Source organism: Mytilus edulis, chromosome 9 (assembly GCF_963676685.1).
Source record: "Mytilus edulis chromosome 9, xbMytEdul2.2, whole genome shotgun sequence".
Classification (NCBI taxonomy): domain Eukaryota; kingdom Metazoa; phylum Mollusca; class Bivalvia; order Mytilida; family Mytilidae; genus Mytilus; species Mytilus edulis.
In genome coordinates this window covers 20,258,638-20,286,081 of record NC_092352.1, presented here as the reverse complement: position 1 = coordinate 20,286,081, position 27,444 = coordinate 20,258,638, and the positions used below count along the sequence as shown (strand labels likewise).

Below are 27,444 nucleotides of genomic sequence, written 5' to 3'. Positions count from 1 at the left end.
TTTTTCCATGCACAATTAAAAACTGGATCATCCTTCCCCTGAGTATTGCGATGAGCGACTTATAAAGTCGTTCAAAACATCTGTCTCAATCGAAAAACTACAGTCAGTAAATTCATCATGTGTAAATAAATTAATTATAAATTAAAAATATGCACTGCCTTTATTTAAAAATGTTATTATCAATTTTTGTTTATAATCACAATTTTGTAAATTTGCACTGTATATATGTCTTCACATAGCAATGTACCATACACTTGACGAAAACTTAAACGTGTTGAAGGCGGTCATTTAATACAAGGAAATTAGATATTGGGAGAAAACAGTGTTTCAGTACTTTGATTATTTCCTCTACAGAGTAATCTCCCATTATTGCGGTTTTCATCATAATCTAATCGATTTTCTGACAACAACAACATTCTAAAATATGCCAAAATCTTAAAGAAACAGCCAACAATGGGAAATACAGACACTAAACTCAATTTCAGGAAAGCTGTCATACAGCTTACTACTAAGACACAGGTGAAACGATGAAACGAGTGATCAACACATAAAACACTATTCATACGTGTCACATATCGGAGCAGAACAGCAAAAAATATCCTCTCAAACAACACGCATGACCAATTTTATTAATAACAATAAATAGATTCTGTAAAATGAGTTTTTTTCTACAATTTTGAAGGCTAGGTGGAACCATTCATTGATAGGAATCCAATAAAACAAATTTACAACCAGTTGTTGCTCCTCCATGTCCTCAGGTTCTGACTTTCATAGAATTATCATATATCTTGTGTTGTCTTTTATGAATGAGTTCCACCAGTTACCCTAGTTCAGGGACTATAATACGTCATGTCACTGTCAGTATGATAGTACCTGTCAAGGTTGATCTGTGGAAAGAATGCCATGATGTACATTTTTAATTTGCTTAAGCATTGTGACAAAGGAAATGACAAATGTAGTCTTGAGATTACTCTGATGTCGAATGAAATGAAAAATTAACAAAATGATGCCTGATTTATATAAATCTAAGGCTGTCAGTCAGTTCCAGAGGCAACGAAGCAGCACATCTATTTTTGATTGGCAAACATCCACTTTTTTAAATGGGACAACCTCTGACATCCCACGGCCCCAGCTTGTCTGGCAAAACAGCTGTTGGACAAAAGAGTAATCTTGGACTAATTGAAGGAATGTAAAGGAAAATGCAGAAATATTTTTTATGGTGACACAGGGCCTTGGTGGACGAGTGGTCAACTCTCCCCAAAGACCTGAAATTCACAACTATAGGTTACTGTTCATGTATGGCCTTCAACAATGAACCAAAACCACATAGTAAACCATAAAAAAACCTGTTGACAGATGTAGAATAATTCTAAAAGTCAAAACACAAAAACTAACGACTAGATTTTTCAATTTTGTACAAAAAAATGAATGAAAAAATATGATATACATCAAAATGCAGCAACCACTGAATTGCAGGACCTGACTTGTGACAGGCACATACAAAATTTGATGGGGTTCAACTAGTTTGCTGGCACCTAACCCTACTCCTAAACTTGTACAGTGGTGTAAAGGTACAACATGAGAGCAAGCTATAAAAACCAGTTGGAAAGAGCTCAACTTATCATATCAAAACAAAGCAGACAAATTAAACAACTAACAAAACACAGACCTGAAGTGGCAGGAAATTCATACATCCCTCACAGCAAAAAAGACATTATAAAGTACAGATGTGAGTGTACTCACAGTTACTGAAAATTAGTTCAAAGCCAATAACAAGTGATAATTTTTTTTATGAATCTTAGACTTAAATATCAATCAGTACAGATTCACCATCTAAATCTAAAAGGCTGTTAGGACAATGCTGAGAAAAATAATTGCATACACACAGAGAACTATCAATCTTAATTTTTATTTCTCTTTCAATAGCCAATAGAAGCCAGTGATGAATCATTTTGGGAACAGTTTTGGTCTGACAGTGTCACCTGTGTACAAGATGTGTTTACCCTAATACCTGCCGCAGAGATACGAGCTCTGCGTGAAGAATCTCCGTCAAATCTTGCAACATTATGTTACAAAGCTGTGGAGAAACTTGTAGCAGCTGCAGAAAGTGGTTGTCCTTCACAAAAAGAACAACAAATTGGTTAAGAGAGTTTATAAAGTTCAAAGTTCAAAGTTCAAAGTTTTCCAATTAAGGGCCCCTGACGGGACATAATGACAACAATACACAATACATTCTCATTCTTAACACATATAATGAAGATAAAATTAAAATTATAATTCACATGAAGAGGATGAGATAATATCATAGAATATATATAATCATATAAAATATCACAACATAAAACAATTGTTATTGTTATTATTTATAAGTTATTTTAGTTCTTTCAAGTTTCATATCTTTGATTTTACTGCCATGCCAGAGTGCCAATAAAAATAGTTTAATAATTTATTAATTCACCATATTAAATTGAGAATGGAAATAGTTTTCTAACAGTTTATATGTTCTTATTTCTGTTAGAAATGTGATAAAAAACTAAATTTCATAAAAACATGAATACATAAATACTTTTTGTGTAGATATAAGAAGATATATTTGAACATTCACATTAAGTGAATTGCATATTAGGTAAAAACAGATATTTTGAAATACATGTGCATGTGTAACATGTGTAAAGAAATTGAATATCTTTTAAGATGCTTTGACATTCTTTCTTTAATTCCTATAACTATGCATATGGTTTACTTTTACAAATTGTGACTTGGATGCCAGGAGAGTTGTCTCATAGGCACTCATATCACATCTTATATCCAAATATTGTATACATTTTATTTTTTCTGTTATTTAGTGCTGATTTCATTTGGATGATAATCCTGCAACATCAACTCTATAATAAGCAATTTTAGTAAAAGTTATTCCTAATCTTATAAATTTATATATATAATCTTTATTTTAAAGTTTGATTAGGGTACAAGATTCCAGACATGAGTTAAGTTTTCACTGTTGAAATTTACATTTTTGGCCAACACAACAGTTATTATTTCTTCATTATTTTCAGTTTTAAATTGTATACGGTTGTTGACAAGGGTGCTACCATATATATTTGAAGACCCAGATTGGAGAGGATTCTTCTGGTCAACTTTACCTGGTCAGTCAGAAGACTCAGAGGTTTGTTTTTGATCAATTTTGACTCTTATCAATATAAGCTAATCAGTCAAAAAGCTGAACATATACCAATCTTTGCTGCTTTTATGGCACTAAATGGATGATATGAAACAAAACATAATATGATAATAAGGGTTTGCCAACAGCTAGGTCAAAATAAACTAAAAAAAATTGCAGCTGCTATTACTGGTAATAGTAAAGCCTATGAACTTCGGGTCAAAATTATGTGCCTAGGTAGGTAAACATGTACTCTTGTACATCAGGAAGATTTAACTTTTACTAGTAGTCTTTAAACATCTGTTTCAATCTGCTTGGTTTGGTATAAAGCAGAGTATATTACTGTAAAGTGTTGTCATTCTGAACATGCATGTAATATTTGCTGCTGGATGTTAAGCCCACATCAATCAATCTAGATGTTTCTAATTATACCCCCGCCTGAGAAAAATGTGACGAAAATTTTCAACTTGGCTATCATGTGTAAAATCAGACAAGTGTTCGGTAAACAGGAAGTTGTCAAGTGATGAATCTGAAAACGCATCACACGGTATGGCTGACATATATAAATGTTGATACCAAATTACAGAAAGGGTGGATGTGTAGTTCCTGAGAAAAATGTGACGAAAGTTTCATGGGACGGACTGACTGACGGACGGACTGATGGACGGACGGACAGACGGACTGACAGACAGAGGTAAAACAGTATACCCCCCCTTTTTTAAAGCGGGGTTAAAGCATGGGTATAACAAGGATTTCTGAAATTTGGTTTCAGGATTTATATAAGTCAGCTATACCGTGTGATGCGTTTTCAGATTCATCACTCGACAACTTCCTGTTTACCGAACACTTGTATGATTTTACACATGATAGCCAAGTTGAAAATTTTCGTCACATTTTTCTCAGGAACTACAATACAAGGATTTCTGAAATTTGGTTTCAGGATTTATATAAGTCAGCTATACCGTGTGATGCGTTTTCAGATTCATCACTCGACTACTTCCTGTTTACCGAACACTTGTATGATTTTACACATGATAACCAAGTTAAAAATTTTCGTCACATTTTTCTCAGGAACTACAATACAAGGATTTCTGAAATTTGGTTTCAGGATTTTTATAAGTCAGCTATACCATGTGATGCGTTTTCAGATTCATCACTCGACAACTTCCTGTTTACCGAACACTTGCATATTTTTACACTATTAATATTATCCACTTGCGGCGGGGGTATCATCAGTGAGCAGTAGCTCGCAGTTAATATTTGCTGCTGGATGTTAAGCCCACATCAATCAATCTAGATGTTTCTAATTATACCCCTGCCTGAGAAAAATGTGACGAAAATTTTCAACTTGGCTATCATGTGTAAAATCAGACAAGTGTTCGGTAAACAGGAAGTTGTCAAGTGATGAATCTGAAAACGCATCACACGGTATGGCTGACATATATAAATGTTGATACCAAATTACAGAAAGGGTGGATGTGTAGTTCCTGAGAAAAATGTGATGAAAGTTTCATGGGACGGACTGACTGACGGACGGACTGACAGACAGAGGTAAAACATTATACCCCCCCTTTTTTAAAGCGGGGGTATAACAAGGATTTCTGAAATTTGGTTTCAGGATTTATATAAGTCAGCTATACCGTGTGATGCGTTTTCAGATTCATCACTCGACAACTTCCTGTTTACCGAACACTTGTATGATTTTACACATGATAGCCAAGTTGAAAATTTTCGTCACATTTTTCTCAGGAACTACATGTACAATACAAGGATTTCTGAAATTTGGTTTCAGGATTTATATAAGTCAGCTATACCGTGTGATGCGTTTTCAGATTCATCACTCGACTACTTCCTGTTTACCGAACACTTGTATGATTTTACACATGATTACCAAGTTAAAAATTTTCGTCACATTTTTCTCAGGAACTACAATACAAGGATTTCTGAAATTTGGTTTCAGGATTTTTATAAGTCAGCTATACCATGTGATGCGTTTTCAGATTCATCACTCGACAACTTCCTGTTTACCGAACACTTGCATATTTTCACTATTAATATTATCCACTTGCGGCGGGGGTATCATCAGTGAGCAGTAGCTCGCAGTTAATATTTGCTGCTGGATGTTAAGCCCACATCAATCAATCTAGATGTTTCTAATTATACCCCCGCCTGAGAAAAATGTGACGAAAATTTTCAACTTGGCTATCATGTGTAAAATCAGACAAGTGTTCGGTAAACAGGAAGTTGTCAAGTGATGAATCTGAAAACGCATCACACGGTATGGCTGACATATATAAATGTTGATACCAAATTACAGAAAGGGTGGATGTGTAGTTCCTGAGAAAAATGTGACGAAAGTTTCATGGGACAGACTGACTGACGGACGGACTGACGGACGGACTGACAGACAGAGGTAAAACAGTATACCCCCCCTTTTTTAAAGCGGGTGTATAACAAGGATTTCTGAAATTTGGTTTCAGGATTTAAATAAGTCAGCTATACCGTGTGATGCGTTTTCAGATTCATCACTCGACAACTTCCTGTTTACCGAACACTTGTATGATTTTACACATGATAGCCAAGTTGAAAATTTTCGTCACATTTTTCTCAGGAACTACAATACAAGGATTTCTAAAATTTGGTTTCAGGATTTATATAAGTCAGCTATACTGTGTGATGCGTTTTCAGATTCATCACTCGACTACTTCCTGTTTACCGAACACTTGTATGATTTTACACATGATAACCAAGTTAAAAATTTTCGTCACATTTTTCTCAGGAACTACAATACAAGGATTTCTGAAATTTGGTTTCAGGATTTTTATAAGTCAGCTATACCATGTCATGCGTTTTCAGATTCATCACTCGACAACTTCCTGTTTACTGAACACTTGCATATTTTTACACTATTAATATTATCCACTTGCGGCGGGGGTATCATCAGTGAGCAGTAGCTCGCAGTTTCACTTGTTATTTATACATTCTAAACAGCCAAAGGTATGCCCCTTTTTTGGGTTGTCATTCCCCTTAGAGAAATTGGAACCAAATTTATAGCATTCAGAATTCACAAACCATGAAAGTTAGAATCCTTGAAAAGAAGTACTTTTCAGGATACACCAAATTATCATCAATTATGATTATCAATTGATTACTATTAATTATTTATTTGAATACCAAGGAATAACATAATTGGGTACACCTTATTCCAGGATATTTTGTTCATGTCATATACCAATATGTTTTATTTTACAGACTGAGAGTCCTCCACTAGCCCAGTCACTCCTTAATGCTCTATCAGTAAGTTATCACATATCACTTTGTGTATATATAAGATAGGGCTGTTTGTGGTAAAACAGAGTTCTCTTTCGATAAGGAATATGATTTTGGAATCTAAATGTAATATCTTATGTAAGTAGTCTTTAACTTTTAGAAGATAATAAATCCTACAAATTCTTTCAATGACATAATTTTATTATGAATAAAATGGATATGTATGTTACTCAATACAATTTTCAAGAAACCTTTCAGGTGCTCCAAAAAATATATTTTATTAAAGGGTTTAATTCCTGTAAACTTGTTTGATAAAACGATACTATATGAGTGATTGGTACAAAAATCTTATGAAAAAATCTTAGGAACATAGCGCTCATTTTTACGAGACAAATGTTGGTTACTTTTATTTCTAAAATCCATTGATAAATTATTCAATTTTGTTTTTGAAACAAAAGTCAAATAATTTAAACAACTGTATGGATTAAACCTTGTGAACATATATTAATTGATTAATCATTATTTATTATTGAAAATGATTTTATGTTTTAAAAACTTGTCCACTACTTATTATTTTTGTCTCCACAGGATCTGTTGTTTTGTCCAGAGTTTACAGTGCAGTCGAACAGAAAGTCTGGGCCTGTAAGTATGTCTGTTGGAGGAAAAGTCAGGGCTTTTAAAAAAATGTATCCGACTTTAATACCGTACTACAATATAATTTTGAGTAGTTAAAATATTGATATTATAATGTAGATAATATACATTGAGGATTGAAGATTTATTTTAAATCAACTTTGTATTTGAGTTTTTTTAAGAGAATCTCATTTTTTCTTTAATTTCACAATGGCTTCATTATTTTCAATGTATCTTTTCTAATGAGGATACACAAGTATAAACTTTATTTTAGAATATTGCCATTAATAGATGTAAATCGAAAATTATATTACTTGTCTTAATTTTAAAATCAAGATATAATTGCTAATAAGACAATAATGTAGACTGAAATCAACAGACATGACAGATTTTGCAGCATTATTGTGAAAGTATAATTCCTTGTAATAAATCAATATTGTTTATATTTGTAGGACAACCCAGAAGATATGACATCTATAGATAGTTGTGAATATATATGGGAAGCTGGTGTTGGATTTGCACACTCTCCTACGCATAACCATACTCATGATCAAAATCGTACAGAAATAATCAAACTTCTACTCACTTGTTTCTCAGAAACTATGTACTTGCCCCCTGTTGGTAAGTGCCTGCATCCATTCTTTATTTCAGCAAACTTCATGCATATGAAAATTAAATCTGATGCTCAAGACACTTGTTTTAGAATAAAATCTACTGCTATCCTGAAATTATTCATTTGATAAAAAAAACAATGAACCCATTATTTTAAGTATGAGATTCCCGTCTGTGAGTAAAGGGAGATAATTTTATTTCATATGTTTTAAAATCCTTACGAGTTGTTATCTTTTAAATGACAGTTATTGGTTTCTCTCATTATAACTTCCTGAAGTAAACTTATTTAACTTTCGATTGATAAGATCATGAAACAGTTCCTTCAATTTTACAATATATTCATGTCAATATGATGAGTCATTTGATCCTTAAAAAAATGTTTGTCTTCATAGGGATAAAATTTAGAATATACAAATTACAAAAATATGATATCTATTCACTATCTTTGAACTGTAGAAAATATTTCATTTTTTTTGCTATCTTACAGCCGATGCCCACACATCACCTAACCAATGGATTCATTACTTCTCATCAACAGATAACAGGTAACTTTGTACAAAATATTCTCTTAAGGTTGTGGCCAGTTATTTATTTCTGGCATGAAGAGAATTCCTTGAAAGAAGAGATATTTCTTGATTATACATGTACTGCATGGAGTGTGATTCAAAAAAGGGATATGAATATTTTGTTAACTTATATTTGACTATCCAGCATCATGAAACCGTACTGTGACATTTCCATTAGTTCTTCCTTGGGTCAGTAATGACTTTGCATGGTCAAAGAGATGTACATTTCTATCATTGCAACATAGATATGTGATTTCTTCAATAATATTCCAAACATTAACACTTCTCACATCTAAAATCTCCTTCTTGTCAAATTTTATTTACTGACAGTTGGAAATCCAATCAGTTCCTCACATATATTGCAACATGACAATTTTGAACATAAAGGTTTTGTTCTGAAAGCTGGTTTTTCAATGAAAAATGAAATGTTAAGTTGTTTTTCTTTGCTTGTGCAGACTTTCATTGCTATTCTATGCATCAATAGTTTGTGTAAGATGGGGGGACACAGAGCAGCATTTTTATTTGATATATCATAACTTATTGGTTTCAGACATGCTCTACCATTATTTACCTCCTTACTCAACATAGTATGTTCATATGATCCTGTTGGTTATGGTCTACCGTATAATCACCTGATGTTCACAGATTCTCGGGAACCACTCGTGGAAGTAGCCCTGCAAGTGTTATGTGTTACTTTGGAAAATGAAGCATCCAACAATCAGAATGTATCTGTTGACGGAACTTCTGGTGGAACTGCTATGGAAAATGGACAACCAGATGTAAGTAGCAAATAGATTCTACCACTGCATCGAGTGTGGTATAATATTACTCCTCGAGACAACAACATGTGACCATAAAAAAGATTGATGATCCTTTGCATTAAAAATATTACACAGAAAACTAAATATTACACAACATCAACCCAATAAGAGCATTGGGCGTGTTTTATGAGTGTAACAATTCCTGCTACACAAGTAGCACCCATTGCTCATGACAAGAAAACTTTGTTGAAGGCCATACAGTGACCTATAGATGTTAATTTTTGTGTCATTTGGTCTATTGTGGAGAGTTGTCTCAGTGACAATCATACCACATCTTCTTGTTTATATATCTAGTGATATGCTAAAAACTGATAGATATTAGGAATTCTATATTTGTATCTTTCATGGATATTTCAGGCTGCTGGTCCAGATAATCTGTTTGTTAATTACCTGTCCAGGATACACAGGGAAGAAGTTAGTATACAGATTTAAGTTGTTTATAAATGTTTTCTCAGGATTTGACAAAAAGCAAATATACAATAGCATAACTCTTATATTGGAAAAAATGGGTCAACAAAATGTGGTATGAATATGTTGAAATTGTAGGGATAATACCACCAAAATAAATATTACAATTTAATTTAATGATGAAAAATTTAGTTTTTGTTCAAATTTGATTTCGTGGTTATGCCAAAGTCTGCACACAAGCTTATTAAATGTGTAATTGTTGAACACTTAAATTAGTCCTGGTTAACCTGCACCCACAAATTCAGTGAAAATTGAAATCCAATAAATAGTATGAATGAATCAACAGTATATTATTCTAATGCAATTATTTTGTATCAATGATTCTGATTGGATGACAGTTAGCGTAAAATTCTCTATCTCCTTGTCTGTAACTAAGGAAGCCGACATTTTGAATTGCTGAATGTATTGACATGTAATTTCTACAATAATAAGCAAAAAAACTCACATGTTGCACATAAAATTTTTCTTTTGTCAAACTTTTATTACATTCTGAAGCGACACAGAAGCCAGAAAACGCCCGGTGTTTATGTTTGACGCCTGAAGCATACCTATGACGTCACCTAGTGTAGGGACCAAAGAAGATAACATCTTTTCGCGGAATTTTCTTTAATGAAGATTTTACACTAAAATAATGATTGAAATTTTATTCTGAACTTGTTTTGCATTAGATTAGAGATAACTGTATTGTATTTGAAGCTTTGCGGACGTTCATCGGTAGTTTTACTGTCGCAAATACCCGTTTACCTGTCTCCGCTCCGCGTCGCCAGGTAAACTAAATTTGCGACAGTAAAACTACCGAATCGATGGACGTCCTTAAAGCTTCAAATACTATACAGTTATCTCTTAATTGTACTCAATACTTGCTCTGTAAATACTAAAAAAAAACTAAATCATCTCTTCAAGAATTTTATCAAATGAAGGGGAGCTCTAATATACATGCTATCCATTCCTTTGTTTACAGGATTTCCATTTTATATTGAGAGGCATTACAAGGTTGTTAAATAATCCACTGGCACAGACTTATCTACCAGGTTCTACAAAGAAAATACAGTTTCATCAGGAACTACTAGTTATGTTCTGGAAAATGTGTGATATAAATAAGGTAAAATGATACTTTATAAATAGCTTTTTCTTGTCTTAAACATGCATCAAATATTTGCCACTGGACAGTCAGCAACCAACAATTAATTAATCAATACATAGCTTTTCCTTTTGAAAGCACAAAATAATTTTGTATATTAGTTAAACTTTAGAAAACAAAGAAGCAGATACATATCATAAAGTAGTATTGTTCCTCAATGTTTTTATTGAAGGCCAAGTTCGAATGGAACTCGAGTTCTGACTAGAGTTCCATATAAATGGTAAATAATTTTGAAGAGTAAAGTCTCTAGATTACGGGAAGTACAAGGCCCCTACTCTGAATATGTTTACATTCAAATTTGATTTGATTGACGTCATAACATCCGGGATATCGAGTCGATCTCAAGGAACCCTGCCACAACCCAGGGCTCCTCAAGTGCTAATGGCGGAAAAAGCTATATCCAATCATAACAGGTGTTATATATGACCATGTCAATCCCATCTACTCTAGATATCAATTCGAACTTGGCCGTAGATCTTCAAAATAAAGTTCCTTCTGCTCATTAGAAATAGTCATCTTGTTTCATTGACATCACAATGACAAAACTTGAAAATATATTTTATTTTATAATCAAATGATCTGAAAAAGCAGATTGTTTGTAATTGTAATAAAATCAAAATAACAGGTTAAAAATGGTAAAAATTGTCCAAGACATAGAGAAACCCAATTCTTAAATTATAAAGTCATTCCCTATTCTGGAACTCTGACTTTATGGGGCATGTCAACTGACAATATTATTTTTTGTGACAGAGAAGGAAGAAATGAATAATACAGGGTTTCTCTTTTTGCCAAATTTGTGTATTTATATTTGCAGAAATTCATGTTTTTTGTACTGAAGAGTAGTGATGTATTAGATGTATTAGTACCAATACTGTATTTCCTTAATGACGCACGTGCAGATCAATGTAAGTTAATTGTATTGTTAGAAGTTTATTAAAATTCATGTTCTGAGGTTTTCACATCATATATTTTGTTGTCTCACTTCAGTAGATAGTTTTGTTTAAGTCATTGTTTATATTTTTATAAGTTATTTGTTGTTTTTATTCAACATTTGATATTAGGAATGTCGTTACAAAATATAAATTTCAACATGTATCTCCAATGTTTTATGTTTTCAGATTCAGGTAATAATAAATTTATTGACTGTAGATGAACCTAACAATCTCAGGAAACACACATTTCTTTTCATGCATGCTTAATGTAGGCTTTATTTATAACAGTGTTGGTATTTTTAAACTGCCAACATCCAAGTATAAGTTTTGCTTTAATATCTAATATGTTAAATTATTTATTATTTCAACAGTAATAAATTAAAGAGTATGGAAAAAAAATGGAGAAAAGTTGTTTACGACTTTGAATAAATTATGATTTTTGCATAGCCTATTAATATACATATATACATGTATAAAGATAGGAAAAGTACTTGTTGGTCAATTTTTAGTCAAATGGTTTCGAGTGAAACAGATCTTTAGATATAAGAAATCACTGAGTTTATGGCTTTGAATATATTCATATATAAACTAATACTTTTTTTTTAAACCTTAACCACTCTAGTGTTACCCTTGTCTGTCCTTGAGTCATTTCATCATTTGGCCCTCCTGTAATCAAACAGAGCATTAATGGATCAAGTATTCTTTCTGTTCTGAGTGATTTACTTTTCACAGAGTTATAGACCTTAGACTTGTACTAGTCAGGACTGTTTTGTTACGTCTTCAGTTCCATAGCTGATTTTTGGTACATTTATTTGTAATGATGACGTACAGATCAAGTTTTGGTTGACCAACTTTTCAAAATTAGGCTGCAGACAGAAGAATCCGTGTTTTTCTGACACATCTAATGTAAATGTGTACTTTCCTTTCAATACAAGATAGCTAAACACACATCTTTTTTAGCACCAAAAACTGCCTTACAGAACTTGTAGTTGATTTGCAACACTTGCACATTGCAGAAATTTATTAGTTCCCCTTTTTCTCTCTAAAAAAGGACAGAAAAAAATAATTTTTATTGAAATAGAGCTTGCAAATTTCTGAATAGCTTCTTTGAGAAAGTACCTTATTTCTTATCATTCTCAATCTTATTGTGATATAGTTATACAAAAGACAGAAATTGTGTGGTTTCAAACATATAGGTTAAAGTTATAAGTTTAATGCCTGGTATGACTGTTACGTAATTGAAAGTGACTAACTTTTCAATATGTTTATCATGGTTTTATATTTATGAGTAAGACAACATATTTTAAGTTAGACTTACATATTTAATTGTATTTATAGAAAGGGGATCTATTAAATTAAAGATATGATGGTCTCACTTATAATGAAAAATTAACACATGGATCAAAATTAATTTTATTATTTTACTATGAATGTTTGAATATTCCCTCCTTCATGAGATGGCACACTTTAAAAATTATTCAGATAACATATGTCTTGAGGCCCAGATCGGTAAAGATGCAATTTGTAGAATAAAAATATAATATTATCTTATTTTATTTTAGAAAATTCTGTATTGTTACAAAATGATCTTGTGATTTTGATTATAACTTTCCATTACACTGATAATAAACTTTTGCGTATTAAAAGATTTTCTCTATGAAGTATAAATAAAGACATAAAAATAAGTTCATGAATGAACATTTTTCAAGCTGGCCTCAAAAAAAAGATCATTCAAAGTTTTATCTGACAAATGGCAGTGCAATCATCTGAACATTGTTAAAATACAGCCTGTCATCATATAATTTTGCCTCCAAAATAATTGGTTGATTAAGTGCTTAACAGTTTGGTTGTTGCTTGTGTGAGATAAAGAAATTAAAAAATCACAAGTAATGGTGGGAGGAATTTACATCATGACTCCTTGAAATCTAATGTCTATACATGTAGTAGTTATTTACTAAATATGAAATGTATTATTTTGACAGCTCGTGTTGGTTTAATGCATATTGGTGTATTTATTTTGCTACTTCTGAGTGGAGAGAGGAATTTTGGTGTTAGATTAAACAAGCCCTATACTGTAAGAGTACCAATGGATATACCAGTATTCACTGGAACACATGCTGACTTTCTTATAATCGTAAGTACTAACCCATAACATGTAATGATTAAAAATGGACATCCAAGCGGATCTTGTTTTATAATTATAATCTGACATTGTCACGTAGGAATGAATAAAAAAGTGATGAAGATAAGATTTTCTAGATGGTTTTAAGTCCTCTTTAGAAAAAAATGATCGCTTACTAACTGTCTTACAAACACCTTCAAGTCCATGTGAGTTGTAAAATTTGTCCTAAAGTTAAAAGTCAGTGTAATGTGATTGTCAGTTCAAGTCTGTTGGCGTGTTGCAGTTTAAGAAAATTATTGCTAAATTAAGGAACCACTTGTTTAAACTTCAAAGAAACACACTTTACTTTTAAATCTACTAGTAAAAGAGGAGAAAATGTCAACCTAGTCTATTGATGTTTGATACACAATTACAGAAAATTAGTATGATTTTAGTCATTTGTATGTGTAAAACAAACAAAAAATCGTCATAATTCTAACATGTAGAACCAGATGGAATGGGACTCATACTTCTGTCATTAGAAGAGAATAGCCCTGCATTGTTTACATTATATATTAATTAACCAAAGTTTGTTCTTAATATAACAGCTAGAGGACTTTTGATGACATTTTTTTTCACATATTTTACAGTTTGTTTATGAGTTAAGTAATATGTAAAAAAATAATTCTCTAGCAGCATTTCTTGGGAGGTTGCTTCTTTTGTTGATTTTACTAACAAGTGGTCAGAATTTCCCTTTCTTCTTAAGGGGCTGTTCCATAGAAAAAAATAAGTAATACAAGTGTCAATATTGTAGACGCAATAATATTTCTGTACTCACAAAGTGAACATTTCAAATGCATTTATCTATTTCTTGTTTTCTTTAATTTATTTCTGTATTTGTAATTGGCAATATTTTGAAGATTATTCAAAATTTTACCTAATTATGTATTCTTTGCTTTATTATGAGTTTTATATTCTATCTTTAGTTGTATGTATTATAGACATCTATAGATATTCTAACTTCATTCAGACCAGATTGTTAAACATATGCTTTGCTAGCTGATCTCCAGTGTTAAGATGTACTTTCTCAAGGTCATGTGTCTTATTTTATTGTAAAACAGTGATTTGTGTACTTCAGTTCAAAGGATATTGACTTATTTATCTGTTCATCTTTTTCATTAAATTTTGAATACTAACATTGCCTTTTTATTATGGGCTGTTCCTCATTTCTTCTTTGAGCATTATTTTCCTATGTATCACATGTTTTTGTTGATTTTTAGCATGGCTCTTCACCCAGCAATTCATCTCATAAATTGAAACGTTTTAATAATGCTTATTAATGGAACAGCCCAAGGGTGTGGAATTTTTTATTCTAAGTAAAAATAAATCTTTTGCATGATTTTGCCTATTTTTATTTTTTAGGATACTATACATAGAAATGACCCTCTATAATAATAGAAGTTAAGGTTCTTAATGCTGACCCTCTATAATAATAGAAGTTAAGGTTCTTAATGACCCTCTATAATAATAGAAGTTAAGGTTCTTAATGCTGACCCTCTATAATAATAGAAGTTAAGGTTCTTAATGCTGACCCTCTATAATAATAGAAGTTAAGGTTCTTAATGCTGACCCTCTATAATAATAGAAGTTAAGGTTCCTAATGCTATGTTAATTTGGTTTCTTGAATTTGTAGTTATATAACTTATTATATATAGATAATGACATGAACATAGTATGTTGATTTCCTACAACAAGCATAAAGATAAAATAATATATGGTCAAGTAATAGATTCTGGCATTCATTATATCAAGTTCAAATTTGGGTAGTGTTACATTTTGGTCTTTCACCAGTCTTGAGTTATGTCGCTTTATAATGTTACATGCAAGCTCAGCATGGACACATTCCACATATAATTGTTTACCTTATTTTATAATGGTATGCTCTCCAATTTAGAATTAAAGAGACTTTGATGCTTTTAGGATCTGGGTTCCTGCTTTGAAAACTTATATCTGCCTTTCTCGCCCACATTGCTAGGAAAAAAGGGCAGGGACAAGGCCTGAGCTTTTATATTACTCATAATTCATTTTAACTTGTAATATTTTTGTCCTAAATGTATTCTATCCAGCAAACATCATCTTCGAAGTTCATTACAATTCAAATAGAAATATATTGAGAAATTTTCACAATTTTGCATCATTACATTTTATCAGATAATAATTACATTAGATGTATGTTTCTTTATAATACGTTATTCTGATTGGCTAACTGCACATCACGTGTTATTCCTTAAGCAGTTGTATCACACAATAAAACTTATCATTCATGATGACACGAGGTCCCATAATAAAGTGCACAGGTGAATTAAATAAAAACTTGATGTAAATCATGTTTTCATGATCCAAGCTAAAAAATGTAATTATAAGTATTGAATTCTTCTTTTTTTAACTTCATAGGGTTGTAAAAGCGTTGACTGTGCGCACATTTTTAGAATGAAGCGCTTCATACAAAATGTACTTTGGTCAACGCTTTTACACCCCAATAAAGTTACAAAAAGAAGCATTCAATTCTTAAATATTCTTTTCACCTCTTCAAAAATCCATGTATGTAAATGGAAATACTTGAGATACAAATACCATTTTACATTTTGAAATATCATATTGAAAATAAATGTGTGAGTAAGGATTACTTTTGAATGTTATTTAGACTTGAGATTCACTCATTTATGTGTCACATCAATTCAACCAATCAGCATCGAGAACATATATATATATATATATATATAAATGTAGCCATATTCTGACAAAACACCGACTGTGCAAGGGCTGTTAGTCAGTCAAGGTCGTTAAAAACTTCATTTGTTGTATTTTGACAAATCATAATGATGTTCTAATTAATTTTAAAACTATAAAAAAAATTTAACATGAGATATATTTAGACTATTTTGAGCTCAAATTTACTTGTCTATGAATGTGCATTACAATTGAAGATAAGCTTCACAGTCTAAATTTGAGAATGGGAATGGGGAATATATCAAAGAGACAACAACCCAACCAAAGAAAGGTATGCTTTCTCAACGTTTGTGAGAGTGCAATTTTCATAACAAGGGGACTTCTGGATTATCTTGCTTCACTATTATACTTTAAAAATGGGTTGAAAAATGGCATATAGAAAGGGGATACATGTACAATTCAGGAGTCAGTTTCACAATAAAACTTACGACTAAGACTGTTCATGACTTATGATCAATCTGAGTCGTAAGTTTTTTTGTTAAACAGACTAGGATATTTATGATTCTAGTGAAGTTTCTTGTGGTAAAATATTTAGAGACCGAAAAATATGGTTGATTATATAGGGGTTAATTGGTGGTATGACACCTATAATGAAGCTGTATTACTCATGTAATGAAATAATTTTGTTTTCCAGGTGTTCCATAAGATAATTACTACAGGTCATCAAAGGTTACAGCCTCTGTTTGATTGTCTGCTAACTATTATTGTAAATGGTAAGGAGAATATATTGTTAGTTCTAGAGGTTTCAGTCTTGTAATTGACTGCTCCATAGGCTTACATGCAAAACAGCTGATCTTTGAAAATAAAAAAAATGCTACATAGAAAATATTTTTCATGTTCATATCATGTATGTACTCATGTGAAATTGTGATTTAATCAGAAAAAAAAAGTGGGTCAAAAAAGAATAAAAAGTTACGTAACCCTGAAGTCAAAACATTTTTTTTCTACTTTCTGTTTGCTGTTTTTACTAGGCTGCACCACTTCCAGTAAACATGATATCTTTCGACTTTCCTGGATTGATATCCCCAAAAAGATGCAAGATTTTTTTTCAATCTATATATATATATTTCAATTCAGCATAACCCTATAATTAAACAGAAAAAATTGAGTCCAGAAAAAAATTTAAAAAAAAATGGACTATTTTGTTTCCCTCCATGTTTTGACATGCACCGGTAACTGGAGTTGTAATACAAGACTGGTACCTAGAGTTCAGAGGTATAATGCATATATGCAAACAACATTCATATTTGAAATAATAAAATAATGATTGAATTTGCTCCTTAAAAAAAATGTTATAAAATACTGGGAATTAAAAGTGTATAAATAGCCTTAGAAATTTAATGGATATTTTTAGGTTTACTTAGTTCAGTATGTTTTATAGTTTATGCTGTTGATTTTTTTATAGGCAAATTTATCACCAAATAATTTTTTTAACCAGAAGCTTAAATTTTCTAATCAGTATACATTTCTATTTCAGTATCTCCTTACCTGAAAACCTTGTCGATGGTTGCCAGTACAAAATTATTACATTTATTAGAGGTAATGCTCAATTTAAAACATACAACTACTGTGTAATTATTCATTTTTTTGAATATTAACAATTTTTGGTGGAATGAGGGAAATATTGTATTAACGTGGATATTTGATTTCATTGTTTAGCCAAATTCTCCTTACCAGTGTATAGAAACTTTGTGCCTCATTGAACATTTAAATTCATAGTTTACCTTTACCAAGGTAAATATATGCCCATGTCAAGCTATTGATTAATAATATATGCAAGGAACTAAATGATATGTATTTGTATACCATACAAAATTTTTTTTTTTTAAATTACATTAGTTACAGAAAGTAGTGCAGGGCATATGCAGTTATCTTTTCTACCTTTAATTATTGACAAAGGGAGATAACTTTATTCAAAATATTGTTTAAATATTTTCTGATGCATAGTACAATGATAAATGAAAGCAATTTTTAGTCACAGTGGTGTTCACAAGTGCTTTGAAAAAGAGGGGCGAAAGATACCAGAGGGACATTAAAACTCATAGATAAAAAAAAAACCAGACAAATAATAGTAAACAAAAATTCAACATAAAAAAACTAAAGACTAAGGAACACAAACCCCACCAAAAACTGGGATTGTACCAACTGTGAGTTCAAAATAAATTGTTTGATTTGATTTGTAGGCATTTAGTACTCCCTGGTTTCTGTATGCCAGTCCTACTAATCACCATCTAGTGTTCTTCATCTTGGAAGTCTTCAATAATATCATACAGTATCAATTTGATGGTGAGTAACATAATAAGTACTTCTTGACATGCATTCTTCAGGTAATTAATACTTTTATAATTTAGTCAGACTTTTTACAGTTTTTTTTTAAAATCACTCTCATATTTTTATAACATTCTTATACCTATAAATATATTGCAATTGTTTGAGTTCACATCTGAATATTGTTGGGCTTTATGTTATTTATCTGTTCCTCTGCTATCTTTATTTGGCCAATATCTTGTCTATTCTTCTTCTTCAACTTTTGCTTTTTATATTTCAATCTTGGTCTCTTCTGTCCTCTTTTTCGTCTTCTGTTTGTTACAAAAGATTAAATAACTTGAGCTATATAGTCATCTGAAAACTAATATATCCCCTTGAACACTTAGTTTTTGAGGATGATTTGAATTGTGTGGAAATGATTTTCCTAAAGGTCTTCGAATGCAAATTAATATTTCCAATTCTGTTTTTAATTATCCTTAAAAATAAAAGATATTAAACAGAATGTGAGTTCAAATAAAATTTTCTGTTTTTTTAATTAAGAATTCTTTCATGCCATGCTCTATGCTCATTTTAACATGTGTAGGCATTATATTTGTTAATATCTTAATACTGAGCTTTAGCGAGGTATTAAATGTTTACAAATATAATGCCTACCCATGTTAAAATGAGCATAGAGCATGGCTTGATAGAATTATTTCGATTCTGATAGGAATATTTTGAACTTTGTACTTCGAAGCGGACCTATAGCAGACGGACCTATAGCAGGCGCTCCAAATGTCGCCATTTTCATTTGATGAACAAAAACGTCTTACAAAAATCAGCAGTTTATCAATAAAATAATCAGAAACATTTAAACTTACTTTTAGAATGTTTTTTATTAATTTTCTAGTGCGCAACACCAACAAAAATGTCCATTTTGATCTCTAGCGTTGTTCAAAATTCATCTGACGTTGCAATTTCAATTGTGACGTCAATTACATGCAGCCCATGTTCTATTCGAATTAGAACATGGCTTTGTACCCAAAGCTAAAAAAGAATGTCATATTAGAATTATGAATTTATATAGTAACTGCACCTTAAAATAATTTCAAAAGCACAATAGAAATGATTTCTTTTTTTAATCCAATTCATGATATAAATTAAATATATTTTATGTTTAACTTTCAACCAAAGTTGATTAAAATACATATTAAATGATAAAAATAAATCCCATTTTATTGGTGTTTTGGATCTACTGATCCACATCTTTCATGATTAACAGGCACTAGATTTAAACTTTTCAGGTACTCATCTTTTGTCGTTTTTAGAGGTGTGTACATGAAATTTTCTGAAAAGTTTAGATTACAACAACTTTAAAGGAATTCAACTGTCTATTAAAAAAATTATTTATGTTTGCAAATGGATAAGCTGAAGTAATTTGTTTCTATGTAATAAAATGCAGTGCAAGATGATTTTTATGCCCCTTTTATGGGCATTATGTTTTCTGGTTTGTGCATCCTTTCGTCCGTCTGTTTGTTCATTGGTTCGTTGTACCATCTGTCCGTCTGTCCCTCTTCTTGTTAAAGTTTTTGGTCGAGGTAGTGTTTGATGAAGTTGAAGTCCAATCAACTTGAAACGTAGTGCACATGTTCCCTATGACCTTTTTAATTTAATGCCAAATTAGAGATTTTCCCCCATTTTCACGGTCCACTGAACATGAAAATGATAGTGCGGATGGGGCATCTGTTTACTGGGGACACGTTCTTGTTTTTCTTACAAGATAATAAACCTTTTCACATATGAAAACAAAATTACCTAAGAATGAGCTAATCACTTTTTAAAGGCAACTCCAACCTTATCTACACAATTATACGGAAGAGAAATGTTTTCCACCAGCTGGCTAATCTACCTGTAGAACACTCGGCTATAGCTAAAGCATTGTCTAAGAGAGGGAAGAAGTTTGTTAACTTAGCTGCTGGGGCAGATCACAAAGAACCACAAACAATGGAGGGAGCTATTCCTGCTTCAGAAGCTGAGCCTGGCACACTTAAAACATCATTAGCTGCTACGCCTAGTAAGTACAGTATAGTGTATACATAATAAAGCCTTATATTCTGTTTGTTTTAAACTTTAAGAGAACAAATTAGACAAATGCTGAATAATTACATCATAAAATCTTAATGGTGGCAATTAAGTGAGATATTTGAAGAGGGGTATATACAAAAAAAGAAGAAAAGAATAAGGATTGAATGACACCATATGTAATTAAGAAAATCTTGTTAGACTACATAAGATACCCATTAGGTTGAAATACTAAAATAATCATATATTTTTTAAAAAATGATTATATTTTGCTACTCTTCATCTAGACAATTGAGTTTAATGTACATGAATAAAATAATTTACAGGAATCGACAAAATGACTGAGAAGGCAGCTCCAGATGAAGCACATGCAGATGCTCCGCCTCCTATACCACCTATGCAAGATCTGGCCACACCCAGTGGCACCCATAGTATTCAGCCTCCAAATGAAATACACAACCCAACAGAATCTGAAGAACAGGAAGCCAGAGGAAAACTTCAAAAATCTAAAAGTTTGGTAAGTAAATTGTTTCTTCGTCCAGATGTTAATTAGCAAACAATGTATTTATAATCTTTTTTTTTTATTCAACAACAATATATCACATGCTGTTAACAGATTTCTTCACTGGTACAGCTATTTCAGTGGAGATCCCTGTAATATTAGTATCTTTAGACCAGGGTATCTTCAGGTATATATTTATAATTTGTAAGTAAATATATTATATGTCATTAAGACATTGTTTAATATTAGTACATTGTTTATCTTTAATACTTAATTTCACTATTATTTTACTATTATAACTCTGAATATGAACACAGTTTCCTTTTATATACCATCAATTGTTACTATCTGATAGATGTTGAGAAAAAATAGAATAACAGGTTATATAAGCGTGTTCCGAATTTGGTTTGTGGTTTATAATCTTGTTTTATCTGTTCAACATTTTTATAAACCATCCCAACATATCATTTTCATCTATTAATTTAAAAGAAATGACTGAGGGATCATAACTTCATTCTACATAATTTCTAATTTTAGCCTACCCCTCCCTCTAGTCCTACGCATTCTGTCACAAGTGAATCAAGCAAGCCTCCACTATCTAGGATGGGATCCACAGCCGGTGGCTGGGTGGCTACACCTGATTGGGTAGGTATATTCTTTTGTGGATTATAATATACAAGAAACATTTGGTAATTCAAAGAACGCTAAAAAAGTGGTGCTAAAGAAAAAGTACAGCACTATCTGAATTTAAATTATCTTTTGTCTTTTGCATGCCTTAAGTTGTAACAAAGACATTATTCATCATTGGTTTTGACTGCATGAATGAAAATCAATCATTTCAATCTGAATAGTAAAATTTTTAAGGATATAATTAATCAAGGATATAATTAATCATAGGAAAACATCCATGATACATAATAGGTACAGCAGAAGCAAAGGAACAATCCTTATAACTGTTCTCAAAGTCACAATGATGCCTTCAACACAGAGCAAACAAAAACTCTCATCTCACTGCAAGTTTAAGATGGCCCCTTGCACTACATATAGATTCGAACTTCATGTAATTGTTCTGTCATAGTATTTCACTATTGTTAATTTATATATACAATCCATTATATAAATTTGAATACAAGTTAGATCTGTAGTTTAGAATTGATATAAACCTTATTTTTAACAAAACAGTAGAGCTAACTGAGTGTGTATATATCTATCATTTATAGGTACAGTCTTGGAAACAGAAGTTGCCTTTACAGACAATAATGAGAATGTTACAAGTATTAGTACCCCAAGTGGAGAAAATATGTATTGATAAGTAGGTTTACATATATAAGATAAAACACATTATTTGACATATATGCCAAATTGTATCAGTATTAATCGATTGAAAGTTTTTTTGTTTGTTAAGCCTTGAATCTGATTTAGAATTACAACATCAACTAATTTTAATAACTTTTTTATAATGAAAAAAAATATGTTTGAAATATTTCTTAGTAGAAAGGCAGAGGTAGTGGTTATATATAGTACAAGAACAATTGAAATGTATTTGTTTCTCTTAGATTGTCGAGAGATTAAAATCATATATTAAGTTAATGGAGAACATCAACAATTTGAAATAGAAAATTTATAACAAACATGAAAGGGTACATGATTCTTTTATTTACAGGGGTTTAACAGATGAAAGTGAGATCCTGAAATTTCTACAGCATGGTACATTAGTAGGTCTGTTACCTGTGCCACATCCTATTCTGATTAGGAAATACCAGGCTAACTCTGGTACTACCATGTGGTTCAGAACCTACCTATGGGGAGTTATATATCTGAGGTAATATGCCAAGTAAACAGTGGAGTTAATTGAATGGTTAAGATCTAACCTGTTCAGAGTTTAAAATTGAAATTTAAGATATGATTCTGATCTGATTGTTTAAAGATCAAATAAATCAACACTGAAATAACTACATGGCTCTGGTGTATTTTTCATGTAGTGTAGCAAGTAGCTTAAATAATTCTGCTCACCTTTTTTGTCTCCTGGCTAATTGTGGTAAAATCTAAAGGAAAAAAACGACAGTCAAGGTCAAGGTTTAAAAAAAAAATTAATTTAAGCAATTAAGATTTGTCCCAAAATTGATAAGTTAGTCCATTTGAATGAGTTTGAATCACTTAACATTTAGGAAGGATATTATTTTAGATGTTTGTTTTGGTAATGGTAAGTTTATGTGTATAACAATATATTGCTTAATATATGAGCTGCTTCAAAGAGAAATTGATCTTATGCAAGTGCACTTTGTACATGTTTAAGTTTTTTATATTGATTTTGGAACATTCAAATACGAAATAAAAGATGAATTTAGGTCTGTTTTGTAGGGTTCTTGTAAAAAATCCATTTTCAAACAGTTACAGACTTTCCATATAGATTTTTTTTCAACTTGAAATAGCTTAACAGATCTATCGATATTCATTTGCATAGACTCAATTTCTCTCCAAAGCAGCTCATATCTTTAATAGATTTAAAAAAAAAATTGACCAGCCTTATACATGGAATGCTTTAAAATGATTTTTTTTTCACTCAGCTTGGAGTTTCTTTTAGCAAGTGTCTTGGGAATTGATGCCATCACTTGATATTGCCATCTGCTACTCTGAACCAATCTTGACTAAATTCATGTTGGACATTTTCAAATAAAGTAAACAATGTTTTTTAAAGTTCTCACTTTCATAGAAAGTGTTGTCACCTTTTAATTAACATGATTCCATTGACCAATCAGCAGAGTTGATATATTATTTTCCAAAATGTGTCAATCAGTTGGAAACCTTGAAATTTTACATCAGGTTAAAGTACATTTTGTAAAAGATAGGCTTTTAGAAATTAAAGTCATTTCTTATACTTACATATATCTCTAAATAGTAGACCATCAAATACTGTCTGAATCGTAACTCTTTTGCAACATGAAGAGGGGAGATTTGATTCCTTCATATAATCAATGTCTCTTTTTGACAATTTGCTGAAATGGATGCCAGCTTTTTTATGCCCCATTTATGGGCATTATGTTTTCTGGTCTGTATTCTGTTCGTCTGTCTGTTTGTTCGTTTGTCCGTCTGTCCCGCTCCAGGTTTAAGTTTTTGGTCGAGGTAGTTTTTGATGAAGTTGAAGACCAATCAACTTGAAACTTAGTACACATGTTCCCTTTGATATATTCTTTCTTATTTTAATGCCAAATTAGAGATTTTGTCCCATTTTCACGGTCTACTTAACATAGAAAGTGAAAGTGTGAATGGGGCATCTGTGTACTATGGACACATTCTTGTTTGGTTTTTTTTTATGTTTTTGCAATTTATTACAATTTGATGTTATAAATATAAACTTGAAAGAATGATCATCCTTTCCATTTGAGAAATGAGAACGGGTACAGAGACAGGACATTCATCTTATATGATCTTGTCAGTGGCATTAAAATGTACCTTTAAATGCTGTTTTATACCCAAAAAAAGCATTTCATGTATTTCATTATGTTTAACACTATTTTCTTTAATTACAGAAATGTTGATCCACCAATATGGTATGACACAAATGTCAAACTGTTTGAGATCCAGAGAGTATAAAAGTGAATACTTACAGCCAATGAAATCCTGTTACAAAGATCTGACATTTCCATGTAGTGTTGTGTTTATGTTTTATGTAGTTGTTGGGGTAAAATAAAAATCTTGGGGAATATATTCTTATGCAATGTTTTATTTGCATAATATTCATATCATTTGAAAAATAATCTCATATACTGCATAATCTTAAGTCTTACTTAGTATTCATAATGTTTTCATCCATTATTAAAATTATTTTGTGACATTTATTTTATAAAACTCTAAAAATTACATTTCAAAAATTTAGAATAATATTGCATATCTATCTGAAGAATATTAGAAACATTTGCAGAGTTTATGAATTAGTCAAATTTCTTTATATTATTTTTCTTGTATCTACCTTTTTTTTAGTGCATTGGTTTTTAGTTACTGAGATTTTTCCTTATTTTTAAGACTATTATTGATGCATATGTTAAACTTTGCTTATTTCTTTAATGGGTATTTAAAATAAGAATAATGACAAAGGTCATGATATAAATGCCGTCATAACCTGTCTGGAAGTTAGCCAAATGATCAGACTTTTTTCTTGCTTGACTCTGAAACAAATTGTTATGTCTGCTTAAAGTTCACATTTGTCCAGGTTAAGACAGTACCAATCTGTTAATTTTTTCAAACACCCTTTATGTAACATCATCAGAACTTACGAGAATTTATTGATAAAGTCATACATTATATGTTTATATCCAACTCACACTAACTCCATCAACCTATACACATGCTGAATTTTTCCAGCAATGGAATTGTTTGATTTTTATTTGGCTTATTTTGTCAATAAAAAGACTTGTTAACATTATTTCAAAGTTGGGATTTCCATCAGAGAAATTTCTAAAAATTGATAATTTCTAATTTAGTGTTTATGACAAACCATTTCTAAAAATCTATCAAATGTTTTCTGGTAAAACCTGTTTTTGATTACTGCTCTGTATGAAATGTTATAGTTATCACCAACATGTCTTTAAGTATGTTTTTGGCTTACTACAGAAATGGCATTATTAACCAATTTACAACTCAATGAAATGGCAACACAGTGACACAAATAAATACATCAAAGTGGGTTATTTTAGGTTTTAAAATTATATACTCTGTATAGTTCAATGTAAATATAAATTTTATGGTCTTCAAATATATCATTCCAAGCAATATGTAAATATGGGCTTAAGAAAAACCTGTGATATAGATTAGAGTTGTGAAAAATATATATTGTAGTATGCAATATTACTTTTGACCCTGTTATAGGAGTATTTGAAAACAGTAAGAGGGGAACACTTTACAAATTTTCATTATTATATTGATTGAATTTAATTAATTCCAGCTGAAAGTTTTATTAAATAACACATCTTGGCACATATAGCTGATATATTGTGTACATTTTTCAAAGGATCTTTTTTCACTTTGTAAGTCTTCCCTTACTCCTATGCCACTGTTGAAATCTAAGATGTGAAATATATATATATAGATATATTTATGAAATATGGCCAAAAAGTTTGTTTAAAGTCAACATCTGTTGTGATGATATTTATTCTGTTAATGTCTATGTTATATTATATGTCATTAAATATTTGTTGCAAATGAAATTATATTGTAATATTTGATGATATCTGGACTAACAAGAGCCTTAATCCCTCAACATGTCATGGTATTTTCCACATACAGTCCGGTTTTATTATTACAAAACATTCGTCAAAATTGTGGTCAATGTATTCTTTCATTAAAATCAACAAGAGCTTAAAGGCCACTTCTATTTGATAATGTTATTACTGTGTAATTTCAATTTTCATGGATTTGGTGAGTAAAGTTTAATCAAGAATTAAAGAATTCAACAAATTTCCCTCTATCTTTCCCATATATTCGTATTTATAGAATATTTAGTTTGATACCTCTAGTTATTTCTCTTTAAAGTAAATCAGTGTTCTCACGAAGCCATTAAATCACAACTTCTTAATTTTTCCTTGAACATTTATTTTATATTTTTCGATTAAAGGGCATTTTTGGATCATTTGGATTGAGGATTGGTGCAAATCCTATTTGATATGCCCAACAAGATGAATATTTTGAATGATTTTGACATCGCATTTGCAATGAGTCATTCACTTGTGGTGTAGTGGTCAAACGATTGTCTACAAAAATTCATTTAGAAAAAAATTGCAAAAAACTAAAAACTAACATTAAACTGCTTCAATCTGGAAGTGGAAACGGATTGCCAGCTGAACATACAATCCTGTCTATTGAGGCAGCTGTCAAATTATCTTAAAGCAGTAGTGAACGTACATCTAGGACTAGCAACACAAGCACTGAGAGTACTTGTACTGTTTGATCTTTTGGGTGATCATACAAGAAAAAGTTGTTAATTATGCTTATAAAGAGATTTAATTATTAGTCAACAAGTAGACAATTTACACCTTATGATGATCACATGTTAAACAGATGATCAGGTGTCATGCCATGCTTCTGATGAAGATCTTGATGATTAGGGTTCTTTTTTTCATCTA

The 27,444-nt window shown here is 31.1% G+C and overlaps 1 protein-coding gene across 1 annotated transcript; it reads left to right on the top strand.

Annotated features, from left to right (window-relative positions):
* The first annotated feature begins 355 nt into the window (after positions 1-355).
* Positions 356-26,529, top strand: LOC139487785 (protein HID1-like). The gene is made up of 21 exons (XM_071272877.1): positions 356-519; positions 1,927-2,140; positions 3,057-3,166; positions 6,413-6,457; positions 7,019-7,072; positions 7,516-7,684; positions 8,163-8,220; positions 8,792-9,020; positions 9,420-9,476; positions 10,492-10,632; positions 11,486-11,576; positions 13,586-13,737; positions 17,129-17,207; positions 17,972-18,033; positions 18,678-18,780; positions 20,585-20,815; positions 21,150-21,340; positions 21,863-21,970; positions 22,546-22,637; positions 22,989-23,147; positions 24,856-26,529. Exons 1-21 carry the CDS (start codon positions 454-456, stop codon positions 24,917-24,919), a joined length of 2,475 nt encoding a protein of 824 aa, XP_071128978.1. The 5' UTR covers positions 356-453; the 3' UTR covers positions 24,920-26,529.
* The last annotated feature ends 915 nt before the right edge of the window (positions 26,530-27,444 follow it).

Coding starts and splice junctions, on each gene's coding strand:
- LOC139487785 (XM_071272877.1), top strand. CDS start 454: ATGGGAAATACAGACACTAAACTCAATTTCAGGAAAGCTGTCATACAG. Junction 9,477..10,491: donor CCAGGATACACAGGGAAGAA/GTTAGTATACAG, acceptor CTTTGTTTACAG/GATTTCCATTTTATATTGAG. Junction 23,148..24,855: donor TGGGGAGTTATATATCTGAG/GTAATATGCCAA, acceptor CTTTAATTACAG/AAATGTTGATCCACCAATAT.